We start from the raw sequence: 24,514 nt of genomic DNA on the forward strand, positions 1-24,514 counted from the left end.
AATATATTTTTTTTTAAATCATTAATAAGGCATGTTCATTATGATATTTTTAATATAGAAATTTTATTATTAAACATGCTTATATCTTGTAAAAAGAGAATGAAGAATTCTTAATGTACTTTTAACATCTCCATTAACTATATCTGCAGCTCGTGATTTTGGTTTTGACATTCCAGCTTCTTCCATTAAGAAAAATGCAAATTCTACATTTTTAATTTTATCTTTATGATCTGTAACCTGAAGATGAAATGAATATAATGGTACAAAATATCCTTCTAATAATCCCATTAATAAGATTAGAAAAACACCATCTTGAAATTGATAGTCTAAATCAGTAACTTCAAGATTAATCTTATTTAAATGCCTATTACAAAATGCTACAAGGGAACTCTTAACATGAGCTAATTTATCAGGACCATAATCAAATAATGTATCAAATGCATCTCTTTCACCTTTTGGAGCTAACTCTTTTTGACGAGTTGTAAGTTGTTCTGTTTGGTATCCACTACTAAAATGACCATTATCTTTTTGGACAACTAAAATTTGAACATGTACATCTTCTGGAAAACGTATTGGTGCACGATAAAAAAGTGCTACTTGAATTAAAAGTTGGACAATTGCAAGAAGGTCTTTTTTATGTATTAATTCGGCTGTCCAACGAATTTCTTTTGAAAAACCTCCTAATTGACTATTTACTTCATTAATAATTATTTGAAGTTTTTGTTTTTGTCCCTCCTCAGATTGGCAGACTTCTGGTACCTCAATTCTAATGTCGGCTAACTTTTCAATTAATTTTTGAATAATTTGTCCATCATATAAATCTTCCTGAAGATCTCTAACAACAATTCTTTCTCTGGCAAGTTCTTGATTAAGCCATGTTTTTAAGAGATCAAAAATTTCTCTTACTCTAACATCATTTTTTGATTCAAGAGTTATAAATCTTCTTTGTTCACCATCATCTAATTCATATTCTTGTTGTTTAAGAAATGCTGGTGAATCAATAACTTCTTTTGCCTCTACAAAAAGATCAACATGAGGTGGTTCTTCTTCCCTCTCCTGATGATGACCATCTCTCATATCATTATATCCCTCTTTTGGTGTTTTCTTTTTTCTTCCTAAAGTACTAATTTTAGAAAGTAATGTTCCACTATTAGAACGATTTGTATCTTCATCCTAAAAAAAAATAATAATAATTTTAAAAAACATATATATATATAGTTAATCTTACTTTATGATGATGATGTTGTTGATTTCTATGATCAACCAAATAGGACATTATTTAAATTGCACTTTTATAAATGATTAAAATTTATAGATAATAAAAATAATAAAATCTGGAAAATAAATATGCTTATCAATATTTTAAAAATAAATTTGCCAGAACAATATGTTAGCAAGTCACTATACTATTTATTCTTAGCTGTTTTAACTTTCATCTTGGACGACTTCAATATAGAAACATTGCATTTAATATATTCATTGATTGGCATTACAACTGGCGATATTTGTAAAGTAAGAGACAACGAGAACAGCCGGTCCATTTTTACGATATATTGTGTTAGTTATATATTATTTTTATTAATTCTTAGAATGTTTTTATTCTCAAAATCAAACAATAATATTTATTTATTTATTGTTAAAAAAAATTTTTTAATATAATATTGAAATAATATTAAATGATTATTTTAAAATATAAATTCCTTTAATAAATAAATTTTTTACTTAAAAAAAAACTTTTGAATTATTTACAACAATAATAATATATAAATAAATTTTCCTTTTTTTCTAAAAATAAATTACATTCTTCAAAGTATTTAAAATGATAGGTAAAATTTATCAACAATAAGGTTGTAGGAGTAATATTTCAATGACACGTGACACCTTTGATACCTCTATTTAGCGTTGGTGGAGTAAATATAAAGATTAAAATTTTAAGAATAATGGAAAATATTTGTTCAAAATCAACTTGAACATGATTAATTACTCATATATAAAGTACTTATAAATATTAAAATCCAATTAACAATTATCAATTACATTATTTTAAAATGAAGATCATTAAAAAAAAAATGGTTTTTTAAATAAATGTTACATTAAATAAAGAAATTCAAGCAATTAATATAAACATATTTAACTTCTAATATTTGGATACAGTTGCTTTCTGTGTTCTATTTTCAAATATTATATAAAATAACTCCAATCAAACAATTGAAATATTTTCTTATATATTCTTAATACTTTAACTTTTTAAAGATCAAACAATTTATCAATTAAACTTTTCTATTTATAAACTTTCTTACATTTTGTTAATTTTTTTTTTCCTAAAAGTAAATTATTATTTGTTAGATTATGTTACAACTACACAAAGAAGGTAAATATACCCGCCTTAAAATAGATTCTTAAAATCATACTTTTCTTATATAAAAGAAAGAAAAATTAGAAAATATTATCCTAAAATATTTCATACGACACTTTTTTTATTTTACCTCGAATAAAATGAAGTAAGTTATACTTTTAAAAATTCAAAATTTTCATATATCAATTTATTTAGACTCATTATTTTCTTTCAATTAATTATATTCCTTCATGATACTCATGGATTTATTATACCAAACGATAGATTTAAAAGACAAGCTGTAGTTGGATGGGATAATAATGCTGAACCTGGTTATCTTCCTGATTATAGAGGTGATAAATATACAGATCCACAAAGAATCAAAGATACACAAGCATTAAATAAACCATTTTTTGATAGTATTGGTGGTGAACCTACATATCCTGGAGGTGTTCCACCTAAAAATGGTGTTAATAATTCTACAAATACATATTACTCAAACCAACAAAATTCAGATTCATCTTCATTAAACAATAATAATCAACAAAATTCTAATTCATATACAGAAAATGGAAATCAAATGAGTAATGGAAATAATTATAATGATCAAAATCCTTCATACACTACAAGTGTATATCCCAATCATGTTCAAAGAGATTATTTTGTTCCAAATACATATGAAATCAGTACTACAGGTTACGAAGTTTTAAATAATGGTTATATTCCGGGTACAACTGTTACAAATATTCCAATTCTAACAAATCTACAAACTGGAAATGGACCATTATGGCAATCAGCAAATCCTGGATTTCTTCCAGACTACAGAGGTGATAAATATACAGATCCTCAAAGAATTTTAGACACTCAAAATTTAAACAAAAAATTTTTTGAATCAATTGGTGGAGAACCTGTATATCCAGGAGGAGTACCACCAAAACAAAATATAGTTACTTCATCAACATCTGTATATAATATATAATCTTCCTTCAAATATTGATCTTAGCAATTATTATTTTTTTTTCTTTCATTTTATAATACAATATAACATTAAAATTCGATTTGATAACTTTATTTGATTTACAGAAAATAAATAACAATAAGTAACATACTTGTACACAAAATTTTACAAAATTAAAATTATAAAGACATTAAAAATAGCTGTAAAACATTTAATTAGAATTAAAGTTCGGTAACATTGTTTATATCAATTTCAGAATTTGAAGAAATTGGAGACATCATAAGATTAAGGCGAAAAGAATCATACTCAATAGCACTAATGTCAAAATCAGCCTTCTGATTCAAATAATCTTCCTCACCTACTAGTTCCAAAAATGAACTATCCGTATCTAAAAATTCACCCGCTTTAATAACTGGTATATAATTATCACTATCAGATAATGATGTTTCTTTATTGAAATCACTATCTTCATCTGGGAAATATAAATTCATATTAGATGAATTACCATTTTCTTCTGGTGGTTTTCTAGTACTTTTATTAATAGGTGATTGAATTAATTCTAAAACTCGTTTTGATAATTTGGGTGTCACTCTGCCAGAATCTATACTACAAGGAAGATTTTCTGTGAATGATTTACTTCGACGTCTGTAAATACAGATACTCCTCGAACCTGATAAAGTCACTGATGTGTTAGGATTACGAAGTTTTTTAGATGTTAGTGGAGTTTTTGTTAAATCTTTACTGTATCCAAGACAACGAGATGTATTTGGTGATGGTATATGATGATTTTCTTTAAAATATTTCATCACTTTTTCACGTAAATCTAAATGTCTTTTGACATTCCTAAAAATTATTACCATTAAAATTATAAAAAATAAATAATAAAATAAACTAACGGTGAACCATGACAACATATATTTTCTTCAGAAATTGAAATTGGTTGTATTTTAGACATTTGATCTATATTCCAAGCAAACATATTTTCATTATCTCCATCTTCTGATTTATATTCAAACATCCTGGGACTGAAATCATTTCCATTTATATGTAAACCAAATGAACCATCAGATATTCCAGGAGAAAAAGGGTTGTTAGTACATGAACAAGAATGAGTACGTAGAATGCTACGACGTAATGGAGTTACTACTATTGGTATCCTCCTACTTTTTATTGGTGTGGAACTTTTAATTGTGGTTAATGGAGATAAGAGTAAATTATTAACTTTTGAGAAACTTGAAGCCATGGAAATACAACTATTTTGACTACAGCAAGATGCATTATCCATGATAATACAATGAGTAATATATCATTCAAACTAGAGTAATAATATTCCAATTTACATCCGTATATTTATATCTTTCGTCTTAAAACTTTTATAAAACTCAGAAAAGGTCAAAATAAACAAAGTAAAACAAACAAATATACTAAAAAACAAACATTATATTTTATTGAAAAATAAAAAAAAAAACAATTAGGGTAAAAATTTGCTTGAATTTCCACTTTCTAAATGTGAGTATTTATGAATAATTAAAAAAAAATAGTCCTTTAAATTTTTTTTAAATTCATTTTTTAATATTCATATAAAGTTGTGCATAAAATTTGTAATCTTTCAATACTATACATAACAATGTTTTAAAAGATTATTATAAAATCATTAAAATTTAAATTGTTTTAAATAAATTGTTAAGTATCAAAGAGGATATAATATTGAAGTTATTTTTTTGAAACAAACTTTAAAAGTATAAATTTTAAGTTAAGGTATTAGAAAATTATGAACAGTAAATATTTTAGAAAATTTTCTGTCTTAGGCAATATTTTTTCTCAACCTAGAAATTAAAACAACCAGGTTTTCACAATTGATTTCTAATTAATCTGCATATAGGAATCATTTTCAAAACATTTATATATCTCTGAACTTTTTTAATTTCTTAAAACTATGATTAAAAATAAACGTTAAAAATATAAATTATTATAATTCAAGAACCATTGAATGTTAAATAATATTTCTACTGATAACTACATTCAAAATTGAATACTATTCCAGTGTATCAAACTTTATACTTCTAGAAACTCATTCATTTAAGTTATAATTATAGTTTTAAAACTTTTTTCAACTTATTTTTAACAAAAAAAGTAATCTAGAATTAGTTATTTAATGTTAAAAAAACAACATAATTTATAAAAGCCAATTTTTATCAAAAAATATTTTTCACTTTCGTCCCTAACTTTGATTATCTTTAACTTCTGAAATAATAAGATATTGTTTATGATACTCAAAATTCATCATATTTCAAGAGCTATTAAATGGATTTGTTTTTGTTTTCAAATTAAAAAAAAATTTGTTATCATAAAATAATAGTAGAGAAATTATTTAAATAAATTTTTATAATATGTAAACATTAAATATCAATTATTTCTAAGTTATAAAGAAAAAAAGGCTAGTGGATGAATGAAACAAAAAATGGAATCTATCATAAAAGTATTAAATTTACCAAACACAAAAAAAAGACATAGTTTTTTTTGTCGTGTTTAATAGTATACAAAAAAAGTGTCATTAAATCATGAAAAAAAAAGATCATAAATTGTCTTTTAATAATTAAAAAAAAAATTTATTGAAAATCATTAATATTAAACAATTCAATGATTATTTTTTTTAAGATTATAAAAAAAAGTACAGTTACTTGCTGTAGTATTATTTTTAAAAGTATTTCCTTTAAAATATTGGTATAGATTTGAAAAAAAAACGGTATAAATTCTAATGATCAGATTCTAGTGGTAAATCCTATTTGATCTTTATGAATAGAATAATAAATGACATTTATTCTATATATTAACTTTATCTTCCTCCATAATCTATGTCATGTCTATCTTTTAAATTAAATTAATGATATTACATTTTGATAAAAATTTTTTAAAAACATTAAAAGTATAACTATATATAATTTTATAATAGTAATTTTCATCTTGTCATATGAAGCGTTCCAAGTTTTGGTTACAAATATGTACTTTTTTTATTTTTATAACTATTATTATATTATTTAAATTATATAAAAATGACAAAAAATATCATATTATTGTTAAAGAGTTAAATTTAAGAAATATATTGAAGAAACAAAATGGTATTAATCAAAAAGTTTTCTTACTACATGAAACATATTTAATTATTGATGATCCATTGTTTGGTAATAATACAGCCGTTTCTTTATTTACTGGTGATATAAATTTTCCCAATTATAATAAAATATTGTGTCATTCAAGAGATGGAACAATTTCAAAGGCAAAAATTGAGTTGGCTGCACCATTGTTTGTTAATGAAGATAAATGTCAATGGGCTGTTTTTAGAAGTGAGTGTAATATTGAAAAAAATTCTTCATACTTATATTTGTCTAGAGAGGTAAATCATGAAAAATCTTTTGTTGAAGTATTTTTAAAAAAACCTGAAAAACCAGTTGATCTTGCGGTATGTTATGGACATTCATTTATGTTGGATGAGTGGCAAAATCTTATTGTTGCAATTGAATTATACAAATTTTTTGGTGCATCAATTCAACAACTTTATTGGAGATCAGGAAGAACAGAAATATACAATTTATTAAGGGTAAATTTAAACAAAAAAAATTTTTTTGTATACTTCTTTTTTTTGTAGGAATATGAAAATGATGGTACTATAAAATTAGATTTATTTGGTCCTACTGTAAGTGATGAATTAACAAAAATGCTTGGTTTTGATATTCAATTAGAAATACCAACAAGAAATTATATTACTTCTATAAATGATTGTTTGTTAAAATATAGAAATGCTAAATTTGTACTTGTTATTGATAGTGATGAATTGTATATTCCAAGATTAAGTACAAATATATTAAGTGAATTAAATTATTTTTCACTTTTAAATCCACATGCTAATTCATTTGTATTTGATAGATATGATGCATCCTCAGAAATGTATAAAAATCCTTCACTTTACAACATTAAATCAACATTATTATCATTAAAAATTTCAGAACATAAAAGAAATCTTGGAAAATCAGTAATAATTCCAAAAAAAACTAAAGGAACCCATCAACATTTTGGTTCATATTTTAAATCAAATACAAATGTTGTTTCTATTCCCTCAAAATTAAACTATATAATTCACAATACTAAAGTTACATTACTAAATGACAATGAAACAACATACTTTAATACAAATGAAATCAAAAATCATTCAATATTTTATTGGTTAACTATAGAAAAAATAAATGAAATTAATAAATCATTTAATGATAACATAAAAAATAACACTTTATTTAAAAATCTTAATACAAATTATTTTTTTAAAAATGAAGTGTTAACATGTAAGAAAGAATTATTAGAAAAGTTGTGGCTTCGGAATGATGTTTGTATTGAAAATTATAATTATTGCTCTTTTCCAGAAATTTCTAATGTTTCATGCCTTTCAGCAAAAAATATTTATAAAATTTATAATCTTGAAAATAATCTTGTAATGTTTAAAAAAACAAATACAGTTGAAATTTATTCAATGAATGGTTGTATGTATTAATAATTAAAAAATTTAATTACACTACTTCTAAATTATTTTATAGACTTTTTTTTTTTTAAATAAACAAATTAATTTTAAAAATACTATTTTTTTTCATGTCAAATAAAATTACTTAATTAAACATTGTAAAATTTTTACTGTAAAAACATTAAAAAAATTCTTTAATAAAAAAATTATATGTCATTTTATTAAAATAAAAATCATTAATACTCTTTCTGTTTTTAAACAATATAAATATTATAAAATTTCTTATCAATTAAAAATACAACAATAAAGATTATTTGATTTAAAATAGTAAGAATATATTTGCTTCAATAAGAAAAAACTATTATCATACATATTTTTAATTTAAAATTATTTCTATATAAATTGATAACTCTCAAACAGATGATATTTTATTTTTAAAAAAGATAAAAGTAAGTAATTAATATTATTTATATATTAGACATTTGATTTGTCTTATTATTTTAGAATATTACATTTTATTTTTATTTCTTTGTTTATTAATTTTAAAGTAACAAAAAAAAATTAATTATTATGTTATTACTTAAAGTCTAAATATTTTGACAAATAAGATATGTTTTTATCTTATTATTATATCATTTTTAAATCTTTAATACTTTATGTCAATGATAAAATAATAATAATTTCTCCACATTTTTAATATTTTTCTTAATATTTTAATACACTCAACCATATTTTTCATTAGAATTATATGGTAAATGAATTTTTGTTGTTATGATAATAATCTAACAAAGAGATTTAAATTTTAAGTATCTATTAAAAAAAGAAGATGTTTTAATGATACATTTTAGAAAATTTTGAAATTTTATTACCAGGTTTGAAATAAAAATGTTGAAAATGAATAATTTATTGTTGATTAAATAAATCAAAAGTAAATAATATCTTTTTAATCTTTTAATATGACAAATAATAATAATTTTATGTTTAAAACAAAACATTAAAATAACAAAAATTTGTTATTCTTTCTTTTTTTTTTTAGTATGACTAATAAATAATTTCTAACTTTTTTTTTTACAAAAATGTGATAAATTCATCCTACAATATAAATATTAAATTTATACAAAAATATTATCTAACATTTTGATTTTATAAATGTATTATTTGATAAATGTTTAATAAGTAATGAATGATATTTAGTAGATATGTATATATGAATGTTTTATTAGATAATTTTAATTACTGATAAATAAAAATTGTTAATTACCTAAATTTTATATATATATTTATATATAGACATTTTGGATAATAATATTTTATAAGAGTAACAATAAATAAAAGAAGTTTATTAAAAATATATTTTATTGACAATAAAAAGTTAATTTTAATGGTGATAAAATTAATCATATTAATTTATGTTAGAAACATTTATATATTTAAGACAATGACTTTTATAAATAATATATTTTAAGAAAATAGATTAACTAAATATTTTAATTTATAATTATTATAATGAATCATTATCTTATTCTCGATTTCTTTTTATTCTTCTTTCTATAATAAATTAATTACCTTTATGTTCATTAAGAATTGTAAACATTATTTATTTACTTTCATCTAAAAATGTCATATGTCTTGAAAGTTAATTTAAATAATATCCTGCTGATTAAGGTGTCTTTCGCACCTTAACCATATGCTTGAATTGACTTTTGTTGTCTTAATAGGTATCAGTTAATGTATCTATAAAAATGGATAAATAGTATAAGTGTTATGGTCATGGAGCGTTTTGTATAAAAAGCTTACCCGAACTATTAATAAAATAAAGAATGTTATTTTACTTTTTATTCATTAAATATGGTTGTTAATAAAAGTCATTTTCTTAGATTATATCTATAAATAATTTTATACATATTTATATATATATATACATATATTCAGAGAAGATTTATTAATCTAATCTATTGTAATATTTTCTTATTCATAATCTTTATATATCATTTATCCAGATAAACTAATTATTTTTAATAGCATTTATATACATTTAGACATATTCTTAAATAATCCATATAATCTTTTATTTAAAATGACAATGTTTATTTAACCAAAATTCATTGATATAATTCTTTTCAATCATGTTATTGATATAATATATAATTCAACAATTTATAAAAACAATACAATATAGTGCCATCATCATCACGCACTTCATATATTACATATTTATAATAAATCAAACATTTTATACTATACTTATTGCCTCTTATTTATACTAATTTGGATGTTCTTCAAAAAAAAAAATTTTTTTTTTAATATCAAGTACTCATGATTTTAAATCATGCCAACTATTATTCTTTTTCTTATATAACATCATTCAAATATAAATAATACTAAAAACCCGATTATTTTTAATGTATATAATTATCTTTTAACAATAGAATTTTAAATTTATTACCTTTTTAATATTTTTAATTTTTATCACATTGTTACTGTTTCATATATCATTCTAAACTACTACATTTATATCATAAAATTTTTACTATTAAGATATCATTCAAGTTTATATAAATTTTATTATTTCATAAATATATATATATACATACATATATATAAATAAGTTTTCTCATAATATTCTTATCATATATTTCACCAACTTCCATTTAACAATATATTCTAAAGACAATAAATAAAAAAAAAATTTTTTTTTTCCATATTATAATAATACATTATCTTAAAGTTTTAATAATTTTTATCTTAAAAATAAAATAATATATTTTAAAATAATTAAATTTTTCTTTTAACTTGAAAAGTAATATATATTATTTATTTATTTATAACATTAGAATCTATTTTTTTTTTTCTAATTAATAAATGATAAAATATTTTTTATTTATTTATGCCTTCTTTGTATAAAAAAAAAGCATTTTTTTTTTAAATTCTTATTTAAATAATAAAAAGTTGTAGAAAGGCCGTTAAAAAATTATAAAAAATATTGATTTTTATAAGTTATTAGATAAAAAAGTTATTTTTGTTAATTTAAAAAAAATAATTATTTTAAACATATACATACATTATTTATATTAAATAATTAATAATAAAAAAAAAAGATAACAATAGTAAAAAAAAAATGTTTACATTATGACATAATACAATGTAAACTTTATAATTAGATAAAATTTCTTCTTATTTTTTTGCATCATTTTTAATAATTTGCTGAAGGCAATAATATTGCTTGTTTGATTTCATTATAAATAATTTGACCTATTTTAATTATGGCATTTATTATAAAGCGTTCTTAAAACCTGCAGCGAATATAACTTCATTCAATAAAATCTTAATATTATTTTAATAATAATAATAATAGTATTAACGTATCATACTTATAATTAAATTTATTTATTTAAAAATTTATAGATATAATATTTATATAATAACTTTTAAATGAAAAAAAAAATTTTTTTAACTTAGAAATATTAATAAAATATTGTTTTTATTATTAATTTTTTTCTTTTAACTAATATTATTCTTTTATTATAATTATTACAATATAGATATTCCGCGAAAAAAAAGTGATTTGTCGCGGGAATGGTCATTTTACATTATCTTTGAATGGTACTAAAAAAAAAAAAATTTTTTTTTTTCAATATATATAAATGACAACCTCACTACCTCTATATTGTAAGAAAGAGAGTGTCTATGCAGTTACATATGCGTGTTGTCATTGTCACTTTGTAAAAATGTTCCCTTATGTATATATATAATATATATTTGTTAATATCTTATCACATTATACTTATTCTATAAAATTTTGATTATATTTGAAATAATTATGACATCCTATTATATATAAAGAAATTGATAGAAATTTTTTTCCACCAATTAAAAACACATTTTTACTTTCTAACAATTTTATTGTTTTCTCAGTAAATTTTAAAAATTATACATTGTACTGTTACAACATTTTAACTCACCACACAATTGATCGAAAATATGAATTGATGGGGGATTTAACTTGCCATCTCTCCCATATAACCTCATTTTACAACTTTTTTTTTGTAAGTTATTATTACTATAAAATCATTAATACCTATATATAAAGTTTTTCTAAATAAAATCAACATATAATAACTTCATATTAAATTATTATTATTGTAAATGTTACATAACTATTTTAATAATAAAATGTGACAAAATATAATTTATTTTAAGCTTTATATAAATTTTCTTTTTAATATGACATATATTTTTTTGTCGAAAAGTAGTTTAATGAAAAATAACTAAAAAGTTTTATGTAGATTAATGTTTGTTAAATATACATTATATACAACATACATGTTATATATTTTAATTTTTTTTTTTCTATCATGTTACTATTCTATTAAAAATATAATATACTTCGATTTATATTATTACCTATAAATAACTAATTTTAACTTTACAATAACTAATTTATTTGTTTATTTTTTTTTATATTTTTAGTTTTTAAAAAATTTATTTTTTTTAATAATTGAAGGACGGTATACTGTTTAACAAAATTATGTATTAAAATTTTTATTATATTTATATATATCAATGAATTATAAAGATACACTATTCAAGAGCAATCATATGCATTCATCAACTGTTATTCAATCAAGTGGATCTATATCAGAGGAGATTAGAAATGAAATCGATCGTTTTGAATCTGTTCATCCATGTATTTATGCTATTTATGATTTATTAGAATTTATTCCTGATCTCTCAACAAGAGCCCAACTAAGAGATCATATGATGACTCTAGAAGGTTCGTTTATAAAAAAAAAAAAACTTTTAAATATAAATAAATAAATGAAAGAAAAAAAAAAAAAAGATAGTTAGCCATATATTATATTTACATTAATGTTTGATTTGATCTTGTTTGATAGATTTTCAATTAATCATTAAACATAAAATTCCTCAAATATAGTGATTATAGCACTAAATTATCTGTTCTTTTTTAAATAAAGATAATGATATATATATTTGTAGAATTATATATATATTAATGATTTTACGTGATTGTTATTACAAATAATGTTTATAATAATAATAATATATAGTAATAATTTTTATCTAAACTAACTTCAATTGACTAGACCTAAAATATTGGTGTACCCCAATTATATATATATAAATTCCAGTTCCTTCCTCCAAAAATGGAATGGGAGATGAAATTAAATTATTTAAAACTTTAAAAATATATATAAAAATGAAATGTAAAGCTACTTTTATATTTTGTATATTTTATCTTTTCCGGCAATCTATACATTTTGTATTTGTTATTTCTTTAAGATTACATATAGTATCAATTCCCAAATGGCATTTTTATAATACTAAGTATAGACTTCTATCTTTGTATTCCTCTTATCTTTATTTTTGATGGTCATCCTATATATATTTTCATTACAATATTTGTTCCATTAGAAATATTTTTTTTTAAAATAAATATGTATGTATATATAATTTGTTAGTATATAAATTTTTTTTTTATAAATATTTTTATTTGATTTATTATTTTTTTTAAAGTTATACTATTTTATTAAATAATAATTGTAAATATAATAATAATAATTCTTTTGTTATTTAATATTTATATTATTAAATAGAAACCTTTTTAATAAAGTAGTACCTAAAACGATGATATAAAGTTTTGAAGACAAACTATGAAATAAGAGTTTATTTTATTATTTATATCATATAGTAGCTAATGGACTTTACAATACCTATATTTATAAATAAAAATGTTATATATTATTATATTATAAATATAGTGTATATTTTATATATATAGAATGTTGCTTAATTTTATATCTCTCTCTTTTACCCTAACAAATATTTCGGTGTAAACCTGTGAGACATCAACTCTGATGATATATCAATGTTAGTTGATTATTATCATAAGAGAGTTATTTAATTACTTCTAATAGAAATTATATTTTTACAAAGGAATACTTATTTTAATGTAAAATAAGAAATTGTTAAATTTATTCTAGGCAATTTTGCTGTATATAAAATTATTTATTTAAAAATTTTTATTTATCCTTACTATATTATATTTAATAATTATTAATAATAATTACACACATATCATATCTTATTATTATTATATATATATCTATATTTGACTATGCCTTCATTTTGGAGGAGATCATGGAAAGGTAGTGTTATTGCTTCAACACCAACAACACCAAAAGATTCCAATTCTGTTGGTGGTAATGAATTTTTTCTACATCATGATGATATTGAATTTATTGATGGATCTCCGACGCGTTTACTTAAAGAAAATAGACGAAGTTTTGATTTATTTAATAATACAAAAGATGATATAATATTCAATTCTTTTAATAGATTTTTTAAAAAAAGAAACTCCTATCAAAATATTGAATCATTTAAAGGTATCCAGTTACCGAGTACTGATTTGATAAGGAGGAGGCAATCTAAAATGAATAGTAATACAGGTATGTTTTGTTATTATGACTATTCAAATTAAAAATATAAATATATGGCTAACTGTAAGAAAAAACTTCTTCTTTTTCTTTTTTTTTTCATTTATTATTAAATAAAATGAGAGTGCACACAAAAATTTATTATGCTTAAAATTATTTTTAAAACGATTGTATAGTATATGTGTATACATGTCATAAAATGATTCATTTTATGATATAGTATGTGAAGATGGCAAGAATAAGGAAGGAGTAAGTGTGGAAGTAATTTTACAATTTATTATACTTACTTAAATCTTAATTTATTTTCAAAAAAAAAAAAAAGTTCAATTCTGTATATTATTTAACATGTTACATAAGGATGTGACCTTAGTTACGACACTGAAATTCAAGACTTTATCTCTCCAAGTTTACTCTAATTAGCACCTTCTTGATAATGTTCTGACACTTTTTTAAAGTTACATTTAACATTTTAAATATTATGTTAGACATTTTACTTATTCCAAAAACATCTGACATTTTAATGGCAATATATAATTAATTATTCTAAATTAGGAAATATTCATGACGTTGTACGTTATGGCATAATCAAATTAATACTAATCCTAAGATTATCATTTTAATAACTAATTTTTTTTTTAAATCTCAACATTTATTTAACTTTTTAGTCATTATAAAGTTTTTTATTCTTAATAATTGCTTTTAAATTAAATTTCTAATAAATTAAAAGATATCAATAAATTATTTATTGTGCCCAAGTTAATTGACATTTAATCACATTACAAAGTTTAGTGTATTAGAATTTTACTTTTAAAAGATTCTTTTACTTTATTAAATATTATTATTAAATAAAAATGTGTAATATTTTTAAATGTATACTTTTTATAAATTTTAAAATACTATTTAATTACATTTTATTATTATTATATATATATAATATCTTTTTCATTATTTCTTTAGCACTTAAAGTTCAAATCTTAAAGTATCCAATTTCTTACCGCTTTTGTTAATGATAGTAACACATGTCATAATAGTTTTCATCTGTTGCTTCTTGAACTCTGTTACCTGGTTTAAATCACACATTTGCGTGTATCATAATTTTACTTGACATAACATGTGTTCTAAAGGCTTTTATTTGTTCTTGATTATTATTTTTTTATATTCTTTACTTTTTATTAACTTAAATGTCATTCTTGTTGAATTTATATATAAGCTTTTTACGAGATAAACCCATACTTAACCTATCTAAATAGATTAATTCATTATTATTACTCAATTTTTTTAATGGTTTTACATTATCAATAATGTACTTGACATAAACATCTTTTTACAATAGGATAGTTTTATAATACATCTTGACCATATATTATTCATTTAAAGTAATATTACTACAAAAGTACATTAATTTTTAAATTCACTTTTTATTTTTTTTTATTGTATTTATTAAATGGTACTCAAAATGTATTCTCTTCTTATACATACACTCCTTCATTTTTTTCTAATTATTTAAATTGAAATATACTTACTATTAAAGTTTATAGTACTTTTTTTAAAATTTTATTTATATATATATTTAGGTTAATCAAAAATCACATTATATAAATTATTTGAAATTTATATTTTAATAAGTTTTATGGATATGATACATATATATATTAAGTTTCATAAGTTTTTAAGTCTATATCGGCATTCAAAAGGATTTACGCTTATTTGATCATCTAGGGCATTCTTTAAAAGATATACTTGTTAACCACTTGAACTTTCTTTTTAACTTTTTTTATGCCATTGATAGCCTTCTAAAGAACAAAATAATTCTTTGTTTTATTTATGTCCATACTTTAAAAATGTTTAGTAATACAAAGATAGGTTAATTATTCATATACTTTTACCATATTGTAAAAAAGACTTCCGCTAATTGCCATATTCTTCACACCAGGATCTAACACATCAATTATAGAAATAAAATTATCTTTCAAAGTAACTACATAATATTGTTCACTCTTTTGAACTACAAAATCCGCCAGCTCCTAATTTAGAAGTAATCATCCTTCATATAACAATCACCAGTTCTTATTTTTATTTTATTTTATTTTTTTTTTTGACTAGCAGGTGTGAAGAACATATAAATTTCTTTTCAAAAGTCCTCATAATCTTCTAATCCTTTTGCCAATGTTTATTACTATCATTTATAGTCTATTGTTTTATTTACACTAACCAATTGCCTTGTCAATAAAACAGCATTACTAATTAATAGTTTTTAATTTAAATTATCTTTTTATTTTATATTTTATACTGTATTCTTACTTCTTCTTTTTTTTTCATAGTATAAAATTAATTTTTATTACTTAGGTTATAATAAATATGACCATATATGGTAGAAATGGAAAACCATTAGTTTTTACTGGTTATAATTCTTCTACTCTTGTAACTAAATCTTCAGCTGGAGTAACTACAAAATTTAATATGAATATGACTATTGGTGCAGGATGTGAAGAATTTTTTATTAACTCTTCATCATCAGATGATGATGATGATGATGAAGATATCACCCCCTATTCTTCTATTAATAATTTTAAAAGTAAAAATTTACATTCTGTATCTTTTTATGAACCATCTACAACTAGTGTCAAGAAAAGATCTAGTAAATTTGAAACTTTTAAATCAAAACTTTCTTTAAGTAAAGCTTCATTTGCCTCATTAAAAGATTTATTTATTAAAACACCTAAATCTAAAGATATATTAAAAAAAAATAAAAAAAGTTCTATTCTTGGTAAGAGAAGTTGTGATAAAAGTTATTGTAATATACAATCTAATAATAATTATACACCTAAATCTGTTTTGGCTAAAAGATCAAGAATTAAAATAATTCCATCTGATTTGGATGATTCATTTAAATATCATCAAGGTGAGAAAGTTATAAATATAATATAATAAAAACATCTGTTAATAAATTTTAAAAATATTTGTGCATTCTCATTTTATAAAACTTTTAAAACCCCCTATGAATTATTATGATTTATGGCAATTAATTATTTTATTGTTTTTTCTTTTTTTCAGATGCATTTGTCAACAGTCACGAATGGACAATAAGCAGAAATGTTTCAGAAATGAAATTAGTAAGTTTTAACTAAAGTTTATTTTTATAATTACTTTACGCAATCTTGATAATTTAATTTATTATTATATATTAAATTATTGGTGTAAACTTTTTACATCATTGTTCAGTAAACTTTGTCTAAATACACATTTTAAATGTTTTATAATTAAAGTAAATTATATATAAAAAGGATGACCGCTTTTTGCAAATACAATATACAAAATGTAGGGTATTTTTAGATGTATGTGAAATTTGAAACTAGGAAGTTGTAAACATGAGAACCAAATATAAGACATATATATATTGATATATATGATTAATTTTTTTTTTTTTAAACTTTAAACTTCGATAATAAATTTATTTTAAATTTTGACATAAGGAGTTTTTATAGTAAATTTATAAACTTATGGTTCTTCTTTATATAAATGTTTAAATTAACAAAAAATTAATGAGTTGTAAATAATGGTATTATTTTATGATAAAACATATAAAAGCAAAAAAACAAGGCCATTGTTTTTAATAAAAGTTTTTATATTTTGTTAATAGATTTCTGTGAATATAATTATGATTGTTTTTATTGTATATAAAAGATCAAATTTGAAAAAAATTTACACCTGTTTTTCATGAGAAATCTTTTGGCAATAAAAACAGCATGATTTTAAATAAGTGATATACTTTTTTAATGTATGTTGTCATTTTCTCAAAACTTTTTAATTACTTTTAGATATTAGCTTTTGATAATTAACTAATATATAGAAATGTTTATTATTTTAAGTAGGGTATAATAAATAATGAGAATCATAATCACATATTAGTATCTGTTGATCTGTTCAAGTTGTCATTTTGATATTACTTTTGTGCTTTTATAATAAACAAGAAATAGTTTCAAATTTTTAAATTATAATAGAAAAATATAAGACTGCTAATTGTGGTTATTTGTCGGTGTGTGTTATATATAAGTAAATACATAACTATTAATTTATATTAATATGGCTCATGTTTTGTGTCGGCATGATTTGTTGGCGGTCTAATGTTACATAATCTTTTAAAAAAATCTGTTCTTTAAAGGTATTTCTATACTTAAGTTCAGTTTTTAAATCATGAAATCCTTTTAATATTACGTAGTTCAAGTGTTCGGAAATGTTAGTATTTATAATTTAATTCATTAGGATTTCTTTTCATTCATTATATTATTTATATTTCTAATCTGCTAATGTGTCTTTTCTTTTTGTTTATTTATTTTATGTAAAATCTATTTAAATTATATACAGTTGTCATTATAAATAAATCAAGAATCTTTTTCAATATAGTATTTTTAAATTATTTCATTTATATAACAGATGTCTTTTCGGCACCAAATAAATATAATTTTAAATTTTTATAAATCATTATATATTCATTTTTTAATTTTTATTTTACAGGGCATTGTTGGTACTCCACATAGTGGAAAAACAGCACTTGTAAATCATTTTTTAACAGGAGCTTATTCAAGAGAAGATTCACCAGAAGGCGGAAGATTTAAAAAACAAATTGTATTAGACGGACAATCTTACTTATTATTATTGAGAGACGACGGAAGTGTAATTCCAGGAAAAAATGTAAGTTTTTTTTTATTATTATTAATAATAATAACAATAAAATAACATTTACCTTTCTTTTACTTTAAAAAAACTTATAGTAGTTTAAACTATCTTTATTTATTTTCAATTAGATAAAAGTTCTTATTGTTTACTAAGGTGTACCTTAAAATCTGTTATAGTTTACTTTTATTTGATGCGATTATCTCTTCATTGAAAACTTTTAAATTAAACTTTAACTACTTTTTCAATTGTTTTTATACTTTTATATTAAACTTTTTTAATTCACTTAAAAAAGTACTACAATTACTGTTAAGTCATTTGTTACTTTAGAACAATTAATGACGACACATCCATTTTTGCACATCATAATCGCTCTCTATATTGACGTTTATGTTGAATGAGTTGAGATATACCCCTAATAATGAAGAAATTGACTTAATCTTTTCTTGTCTTTTACCTGTACAGATGGATAATGATTACCCATAAAATTATGCCATTTGCTTATTCTCATTTGATTTTAATAATACTCTTTTAGAATTAATAGTACTATAATAAAAATGTTTATGTTTATATTTATTATATATATATATATATTAATCTCTTTTTTTTCATACTTATAATTCTTTTTTTTTAGTTTGCTAATTGGTTAGACGGTGTGATATTTGTTTTTAACGTTGATTCAAGAGAATCTTTTGAATATATTTATACTTTTTATCAAGCAATTTCAAAACATAGAAATATGTCGGAATGTCCAATGATTTTGGTTGGTTCATTGGATACAATAAGTTCTAGTAGTCCACGAGTTGTTAGTGAACATGAAGCTAGATCATTAGCTGTTAAAATAAAAAAATGTGCTTATTATGAAACATGTGCTACATTTGGTCTCAATGTTGAAAATGTTTTCAAAGATGGTATGTTTTACATAAAAAAAATAACATATATTATTTATAAAATATTTACTTAAATGTTTATTTTATTTTTTTTTTTGTTAGATTAATATCATTTTTAATTCTTGATATAAGTATAATTTTTGATATTTAATTTAATGATGGTCCAATTTTTTTATCTTTTATCTTTTTGGTTCCATATTATTTTGTACTTTAGAATAGGACACATTTTATTTAGTAATTCTTTGTTAGTTATAAAGTACTTTTATATAATTTTTATGGTTACATGCATAAAAATATACAACAATCCACGTGAGTAAATTTACCATTTTTAGCATTGATTAAAATTTTATATATAAAATATATGAAATATATGAGTTAATGGCAAAAACTCAATATCTGTGTCTCTGATAAAACGGCACTTACCACTGATAGAGCATCAATTTTTGCTCTGTTAATTTGGATCTCACATTAAACACACATACATAGACACATAGTCCATTATATTACATAGTTAAAGAGTGAAATATTATATATAAACAATCTTTGTTATTATTATTATTATTATATCATTACTTAAAAGTGTCTTTGTACTACTAATACAATTTTTATATTACTATATTTTTTTTTATATTAAAATAAATTATTCAAAAAATAATATTATTTTTATTATTTTTATTTTTTTTTAGCTTGCTCTAAAATTGTTTTATATCGGTTAAAAGTATTTGGAAGTCCTGCTATTGTTGGTGGTACAAAAAATAATTCATCATCTCAATATTCTAATCAAGAATCTGGTCACGAAAATCAAAATACTCATTACGCTGTTCCACATTCATCTCAAACATTGAACCGTGGTAGTCGTTCTTCATCAAGAAATAGTTGTGTTAGTAATATTCTTACAGAAAAAGATCGTGAAAGTAAACGACACTCACAATACATATCTTCACAAAATTTTTTAAATTCTGTCAAAGAATCACCATCAATTAATCAAAAAATATTAGATAGAGGCTCTTCAGCTACTTCAATACCATTTATTCCACCATTACCAATTTCAAAACCGCCATCTATGGCTCCACCAGAATATAGTGGTATTGTTAAAAATAATCCAATTAATCAAGATTCAGTGGAAGGAGGTACTACTACTACTACTACAACAACCCCAACAACAAATAATCTTCTTCCTAATCAACAACATTCTGGCAGTAATAAAATGCCAACTCCATCATCTACTCCAAATACACAAAGAAAACACCGCCGTATTTCTAACATATTTCATAGACATCATGATGATAAACAATCACCTGCACAGATGCTTCAAAATTTAGGGGGCGGTCGAGCTATTCCAATAAAACAGGGATTATTATATAAAAGAAGTACTAAATCATTAAATAAAGAATGGAAAAAGAAATATGTTTGTCTTTATTCAGATGGACGATTATGTTATCATCAAAATCTAAAAGATTATATGGATAAGGGATCTCAAGGAAAAGAAGTATTTCTAGGATTAGCTACTGTCAGGTTAAGTGGTCGACCTCGTCCACCAAGAATTACGCAACGCGCATCAGTTGCTGTTCCATCAACTAGCGGTAAAGAAAATCTTGGTCCATTACTTAAAACAGGTAGATATTCATTAGCTCCTAATGATGAACTTCTTGCATCATTATCTAATCCAACACTTGATATTCCTTCAAATGGGACTGTCAGTCCGTCAGCTGGTGACGGAACTTCTGGTGGATCTGATGGAGGTGATCAGGTTACATCAACTACTGGAAGTATCTCAAGAGCAACTGGTTCTTCTATCATAAATGCAATTAGTGCAGGAAGTAATTCTGTATTAAAAAAGAAAAAAGGCCATCGTAGACTAGGTTCAAGTACTAAAAATGATGAAGATGAAGATTGTGAATTTGAAATAATATGTTTTGATCAAAAACGATGGGCTTTTTGTGCTGCTAATGTTGAAGAACGAGATGAATGGGTATCAAAAATAGAAGAACAGATTGAGAAAGCTTTAACTGAAAATAAATCAGAGAAAAATGAAAAATCATCTAGAGTTCATGGTAAGAAAGAACAAATTGAAGCTCTTCACAATATTCCTGGTAATGATAAATGTGCTGATTGTAGAGCAACAAATCCAATATGGGCTTCAATAAATTTAGGAATATTAATTTGTATTGAATGTTCTGGTATACATCGTAATCTTGGTACACATATATCAAAAGTTAGATCACTTGAATTAGATGATTGGCCAATTGAATATTTAGCTGTAATGAAAGCAATTGGTAATACATTTTCAAATAAAATTTGGGAACATAATGCACCAAAAGATAAAAAGCCATTACCAGATTCAACTAGAGATATCAAGGAATTATGGATTAGAAATAAATATGAACAGAAACGTTTTCTTCCAGCAATACCAGTTGATAGAACTTTAGGAAGACAATTATTTGATTCCATTATTGCAAAAGATCTCTATAATGTTTTATTAGTGCTTTCAAGATGTAGTGACAAAGAGATAAATGGGTTGTATACTGATTATGATAAAAGAGCCCCAATACATTTAGCATGTGCTGTAGGTTCTGTTGAAATCCTTCAACTTCTTTTATGGCGGAATGCAAATTTTAAAGTTTTAGATGCAAATGGACACTCAGCATTATGGTACTCTAAAAACAATGGTCATAAAGAATGTGTTGATGTATTACTTCATAATGGACTTGAAGATGGTTATGGATGTAAAGATATACCAAAAAAAACAACATCCCCATCATCAGTAGATCAAATGATTATTGGAAGTTTAGGGAATCGTGATTTTACCACAACACAAAGGGGAGATAATTCAGTATCATTAAGAGGAGTCTCCGTTACTAGACCAACCATATCGAAGTTCCATATAGATGGTTCTTTGGATCAAAAAGCAAACTATAACTTTAATGAAGAAGATGAGGTATCCTCAGAAATTCAATTTAGAAAAGTATATGAATTAAATTAACCGTGATTATAACAGTATTTTGTCAATTCATTTATATAATCTCTTTTTTAATTGTACAAATATATCGACAATATTATTATTATTTTAAAATATTAAAAATAAACTTTATCCTAATTATATGTTTTTCTCCTTTTACACTTTTATTTTTTACCTATTTAAAATTTATAATTAAATGCACCCCAACAGGTAATTTTCATTCAAGTTGTACAAATGTTAAAGTACGCCGCAGCGGTTTAATAAACATTAATCCAATGTTGTCGATACTTTCTCGTTGTAAGACGTACACCGTAGACCCTATTTTTATAAATTTTTAAGTGGAACTAAATATTTATGCCTTTAAGAGTTCATATTGTGAAATTATCTTTGTTTTTTACATTTAAAAAAATATAATAAAACTATAGTATTATTAATTTTATATTTTCCTATATTAATTTTTAAAATATCTCGAAAATAGAAAATTTTTTGTTTTAATGGGATTTTGATCGTTTAAATTGTTTTAACTTAATTTTTGTATATAATTTTTTACAGGTTTTAACAAAAAAAAGAACAGAAAGATGTCTGAACAAATGAAATTGGAGGGTAACCTTATTGGCCACAGAGGGCACGTCACCCAAATAGCCGTAAACCCAACCAATCCAAATGTTATTGTTTCTTCTTCTCGCGGTAAGTTAATACTATATGTTAATTTTTATAATAACTATAAATTTTAGACAAATCTATCATTTCATGGAATCTTGAAAACTACGAAAAAGACTTTAGCGGAGTTTCTGGATCATATCTTACAGGAAAACCAAATAAAGCTTACCTTGGACATGATCACTTTGTTTCCGATGTTGTCTTATCTGTTGATGGACAATTTGCTCTTACCGGATCATGGGATAAAACCCTCCGTCTCTGGGATTTAAATACTGGAAAAACATCAAGAACTTTCCAAGCTCACACTAATGATGTTCTTTCAGTTGCTTTTTCAGCTGATAACCGTCAAATTGTTTCAGCTTCTCGTGACAGAAGTATCAAGCTCTGGAATACTCTTGGAGAATGCAAACACTCTATTGATAATGCTCACAATGGATGGGTCTCAACTGTTAGATTCTCTCCATCATCACACAACCCAGTAATTGTTTCTGCTGGATGGGACAATGTTGTCAAAGTCTGGTCTCTTACTGACTGTTCTCTTAGAACTAACCATCATGGACACAAAGGATACATCAATGATGTTACTGTTTCACCAGACGGTTCTCTTTGCGCTTCTGGAGGCAAAGACGGAAATGCTATGCTCTGGGACTTCAATGAAGGAAAACACTTGTACACTCTTGATGGTAATGATGTTATCAATGCACTTGCCTTCTCACCAAACAGATACTGGCTTTGCGCTGCTGTTGGATCAACTGTTAAGATTTGGGATCTTGAACACAAACGCATTGTTGATGAACTTAAAATCGACATTTCTGCTAAAGGTGCCAAAGCTCGTGCTCCAGAATGTACTTCTATCGCTTGGTCTGCTGATGGACAAACTCTTTTCGCTGGATACACAGACAATGTTATCCGTGTCTGGAGAGTCTATAATGCCGCCAAAAACTAAGAATTTTTTTATATTTTACTGTTCTTTTGGTATTGGTTCGCTGTTAAATAATTTGTTAAAATTAAAACTTGTTAATTTTTAGATCTTAAATGAATTTTTGATTTATTTTTAAAACTTTAATAACAGA

General features: G+C 22.7%; 7 protein-coding genes across 7 annotated transcripts; 5 read left to right on the forward strand and 2 right to left on the reverse strand.

Annotated features, from left to right (window-relative positions):
- Window positions 1-69: 69 nt before the first annotated feature.
- Window positions 70-1,276, reverse strand: SRAE_2000214200 (GH23568p; the record flags this gene model as incomplete). Its single annotated transcript, XM_024653178.1, has 2 exons — window positions 70-1,173; window positions 1,229-1,276. 2 exons carry the CDS (start codon window positions 1,274-1,276, stop codon window positions 70-72), a joined length of 1,152 nt encoding a protein of 383 aa, XP_024506680.1.
- Window positions 1,277-2,496: 1,220 nt separating this feature from the next.
- On the forward strand, window positions 2,497-3,314 carry SRAE_2000214300 (Hypothetical protein; the record flags this gene model as incomplete). Its single annotated transcript, XM_024653179.1, has 2 exons — window positions 2,497-2,501; window positions 2,552-3,314. The coding sequence occupies 2 exons, from the start codon at window positions 2,497-2,499 to the stop codon at window positions 3,312-3,314; spliced, it is 768 nt and encodes a 255-aa protein (XP_024506681.1).
- A 200-nt stretch (window positions 3,315-3,514) lies between these two features.
- SRAE_2000214400 (Hypothetical protein) lies at window positions 3,515-4,536 on the reverse strand (the record flags this gene model as incomplete). The annotated part of the gene is made up of 2 exons (XM_024653180.1): window positions 3,515-4,136; window positions 4,190-4,536. The coding sequence occupies 2 exons, from the start codon at window positions 4,534-4,536 to the stop codon at window positions 3,515-3,517; spliced, it is 969 nt and encodes a 322-aa protein (XP_024506682.1).
- Window positions 4,537-6,264: 1,728 nt separating this feature from the next.
- Window positions 6,265-7,836, forward strand: SRAE_2000214500 (Domain of unknown function DUF23 domain-containing protein; the record flags this gene model as incomplete). The annotated part of the gene is made up of 2 exons (XM_024653181.1): window positions 6,265-6,891; window positions 6,940-7,836. The coding sequence occupies 2 exons, from the start codon at window positions 6,265-6,267 to the stop codon at window positions 7,834-7,836; spliced, it is 1,524 nt and encodes a 507-aa protein (XP_024506683.1).
- Window positions 7,837-12,402: 4,566 nt separating this feature from the next.
- Window positions 12,403-12,621, forward strand: SRAE_2000214600 (Hypothetical protein; the record flags this gene model as incomplete). Its single annotated transcript, XM_024653182.1, has 1 exon — window positions 12,403-12,621. One exon carries the CDS (start codon window positions 12,403-12,405, stop codon window positions 12,619-12,621), a length of 219 nt encoding a protein of 72 aa, XP_024506684.1.
- Window positions 12,622-13,939: 1,318 nt separating this feature from the next.
- SRAE_2000214700 (Centaurin-gamma-1A) lies at window positions 13,940-22,805 on the forward strand (the record flags this gene model as incomplete). Its single annotated transcript, XM_024653183.1, has 7 exons — window positions 13,940-14,270; window positions 14,479-14,507; window positions 16,605-17,160; window positions 17,313-17,371; window positions 18,774-18,950; window positions 19,567-19,843; window positions 20,509-22,805. 7 exons carry the CDS (start codon window positions 13,940-13,942, stop codon window positions 22,803-22,805), a joined length of 3,726 nt encoding a protein of 1,241 aa, XP_024506685.1.
- A 554-nt stretch (window positions 22,806-23,359) lies between these two features.
- On the forward strand, window positions 23,360-24,387 carry SRAE_2000214800 (Guanine nucleotide-binding protein subunit beta-2-like 1; the record flags this gene model as incomplete). Its single annotated transcript, XM_024653184.1, has 2 exons — window positions 23,360-23,468; window positions 23,516-24,387. The coding sequence occupies 2 exons, from the start codon at window positions 23,360-23,362 to the stop codon at window positions 24,385-24,387; spliced, it is 981 nt and encodes a 326-aa protein (XP_024506686.1).
- Window positions 24,388-24,514: the final 127 nt, after the last annotated feature.

Source organism: Strongyloides ratti (assembly GCF_001040885.1).
Source record: "Strongyloides ratti genome assembly S_ratti_ED321, chromosome : 2".
Taxonomy (NCBI): domain Eukaryota; kingdom Metazoa; phylum Nematoda; class Chromadorea; order Rhabditida; family Strongyloididae; genus Strongyloides; species Strongyloides ratti.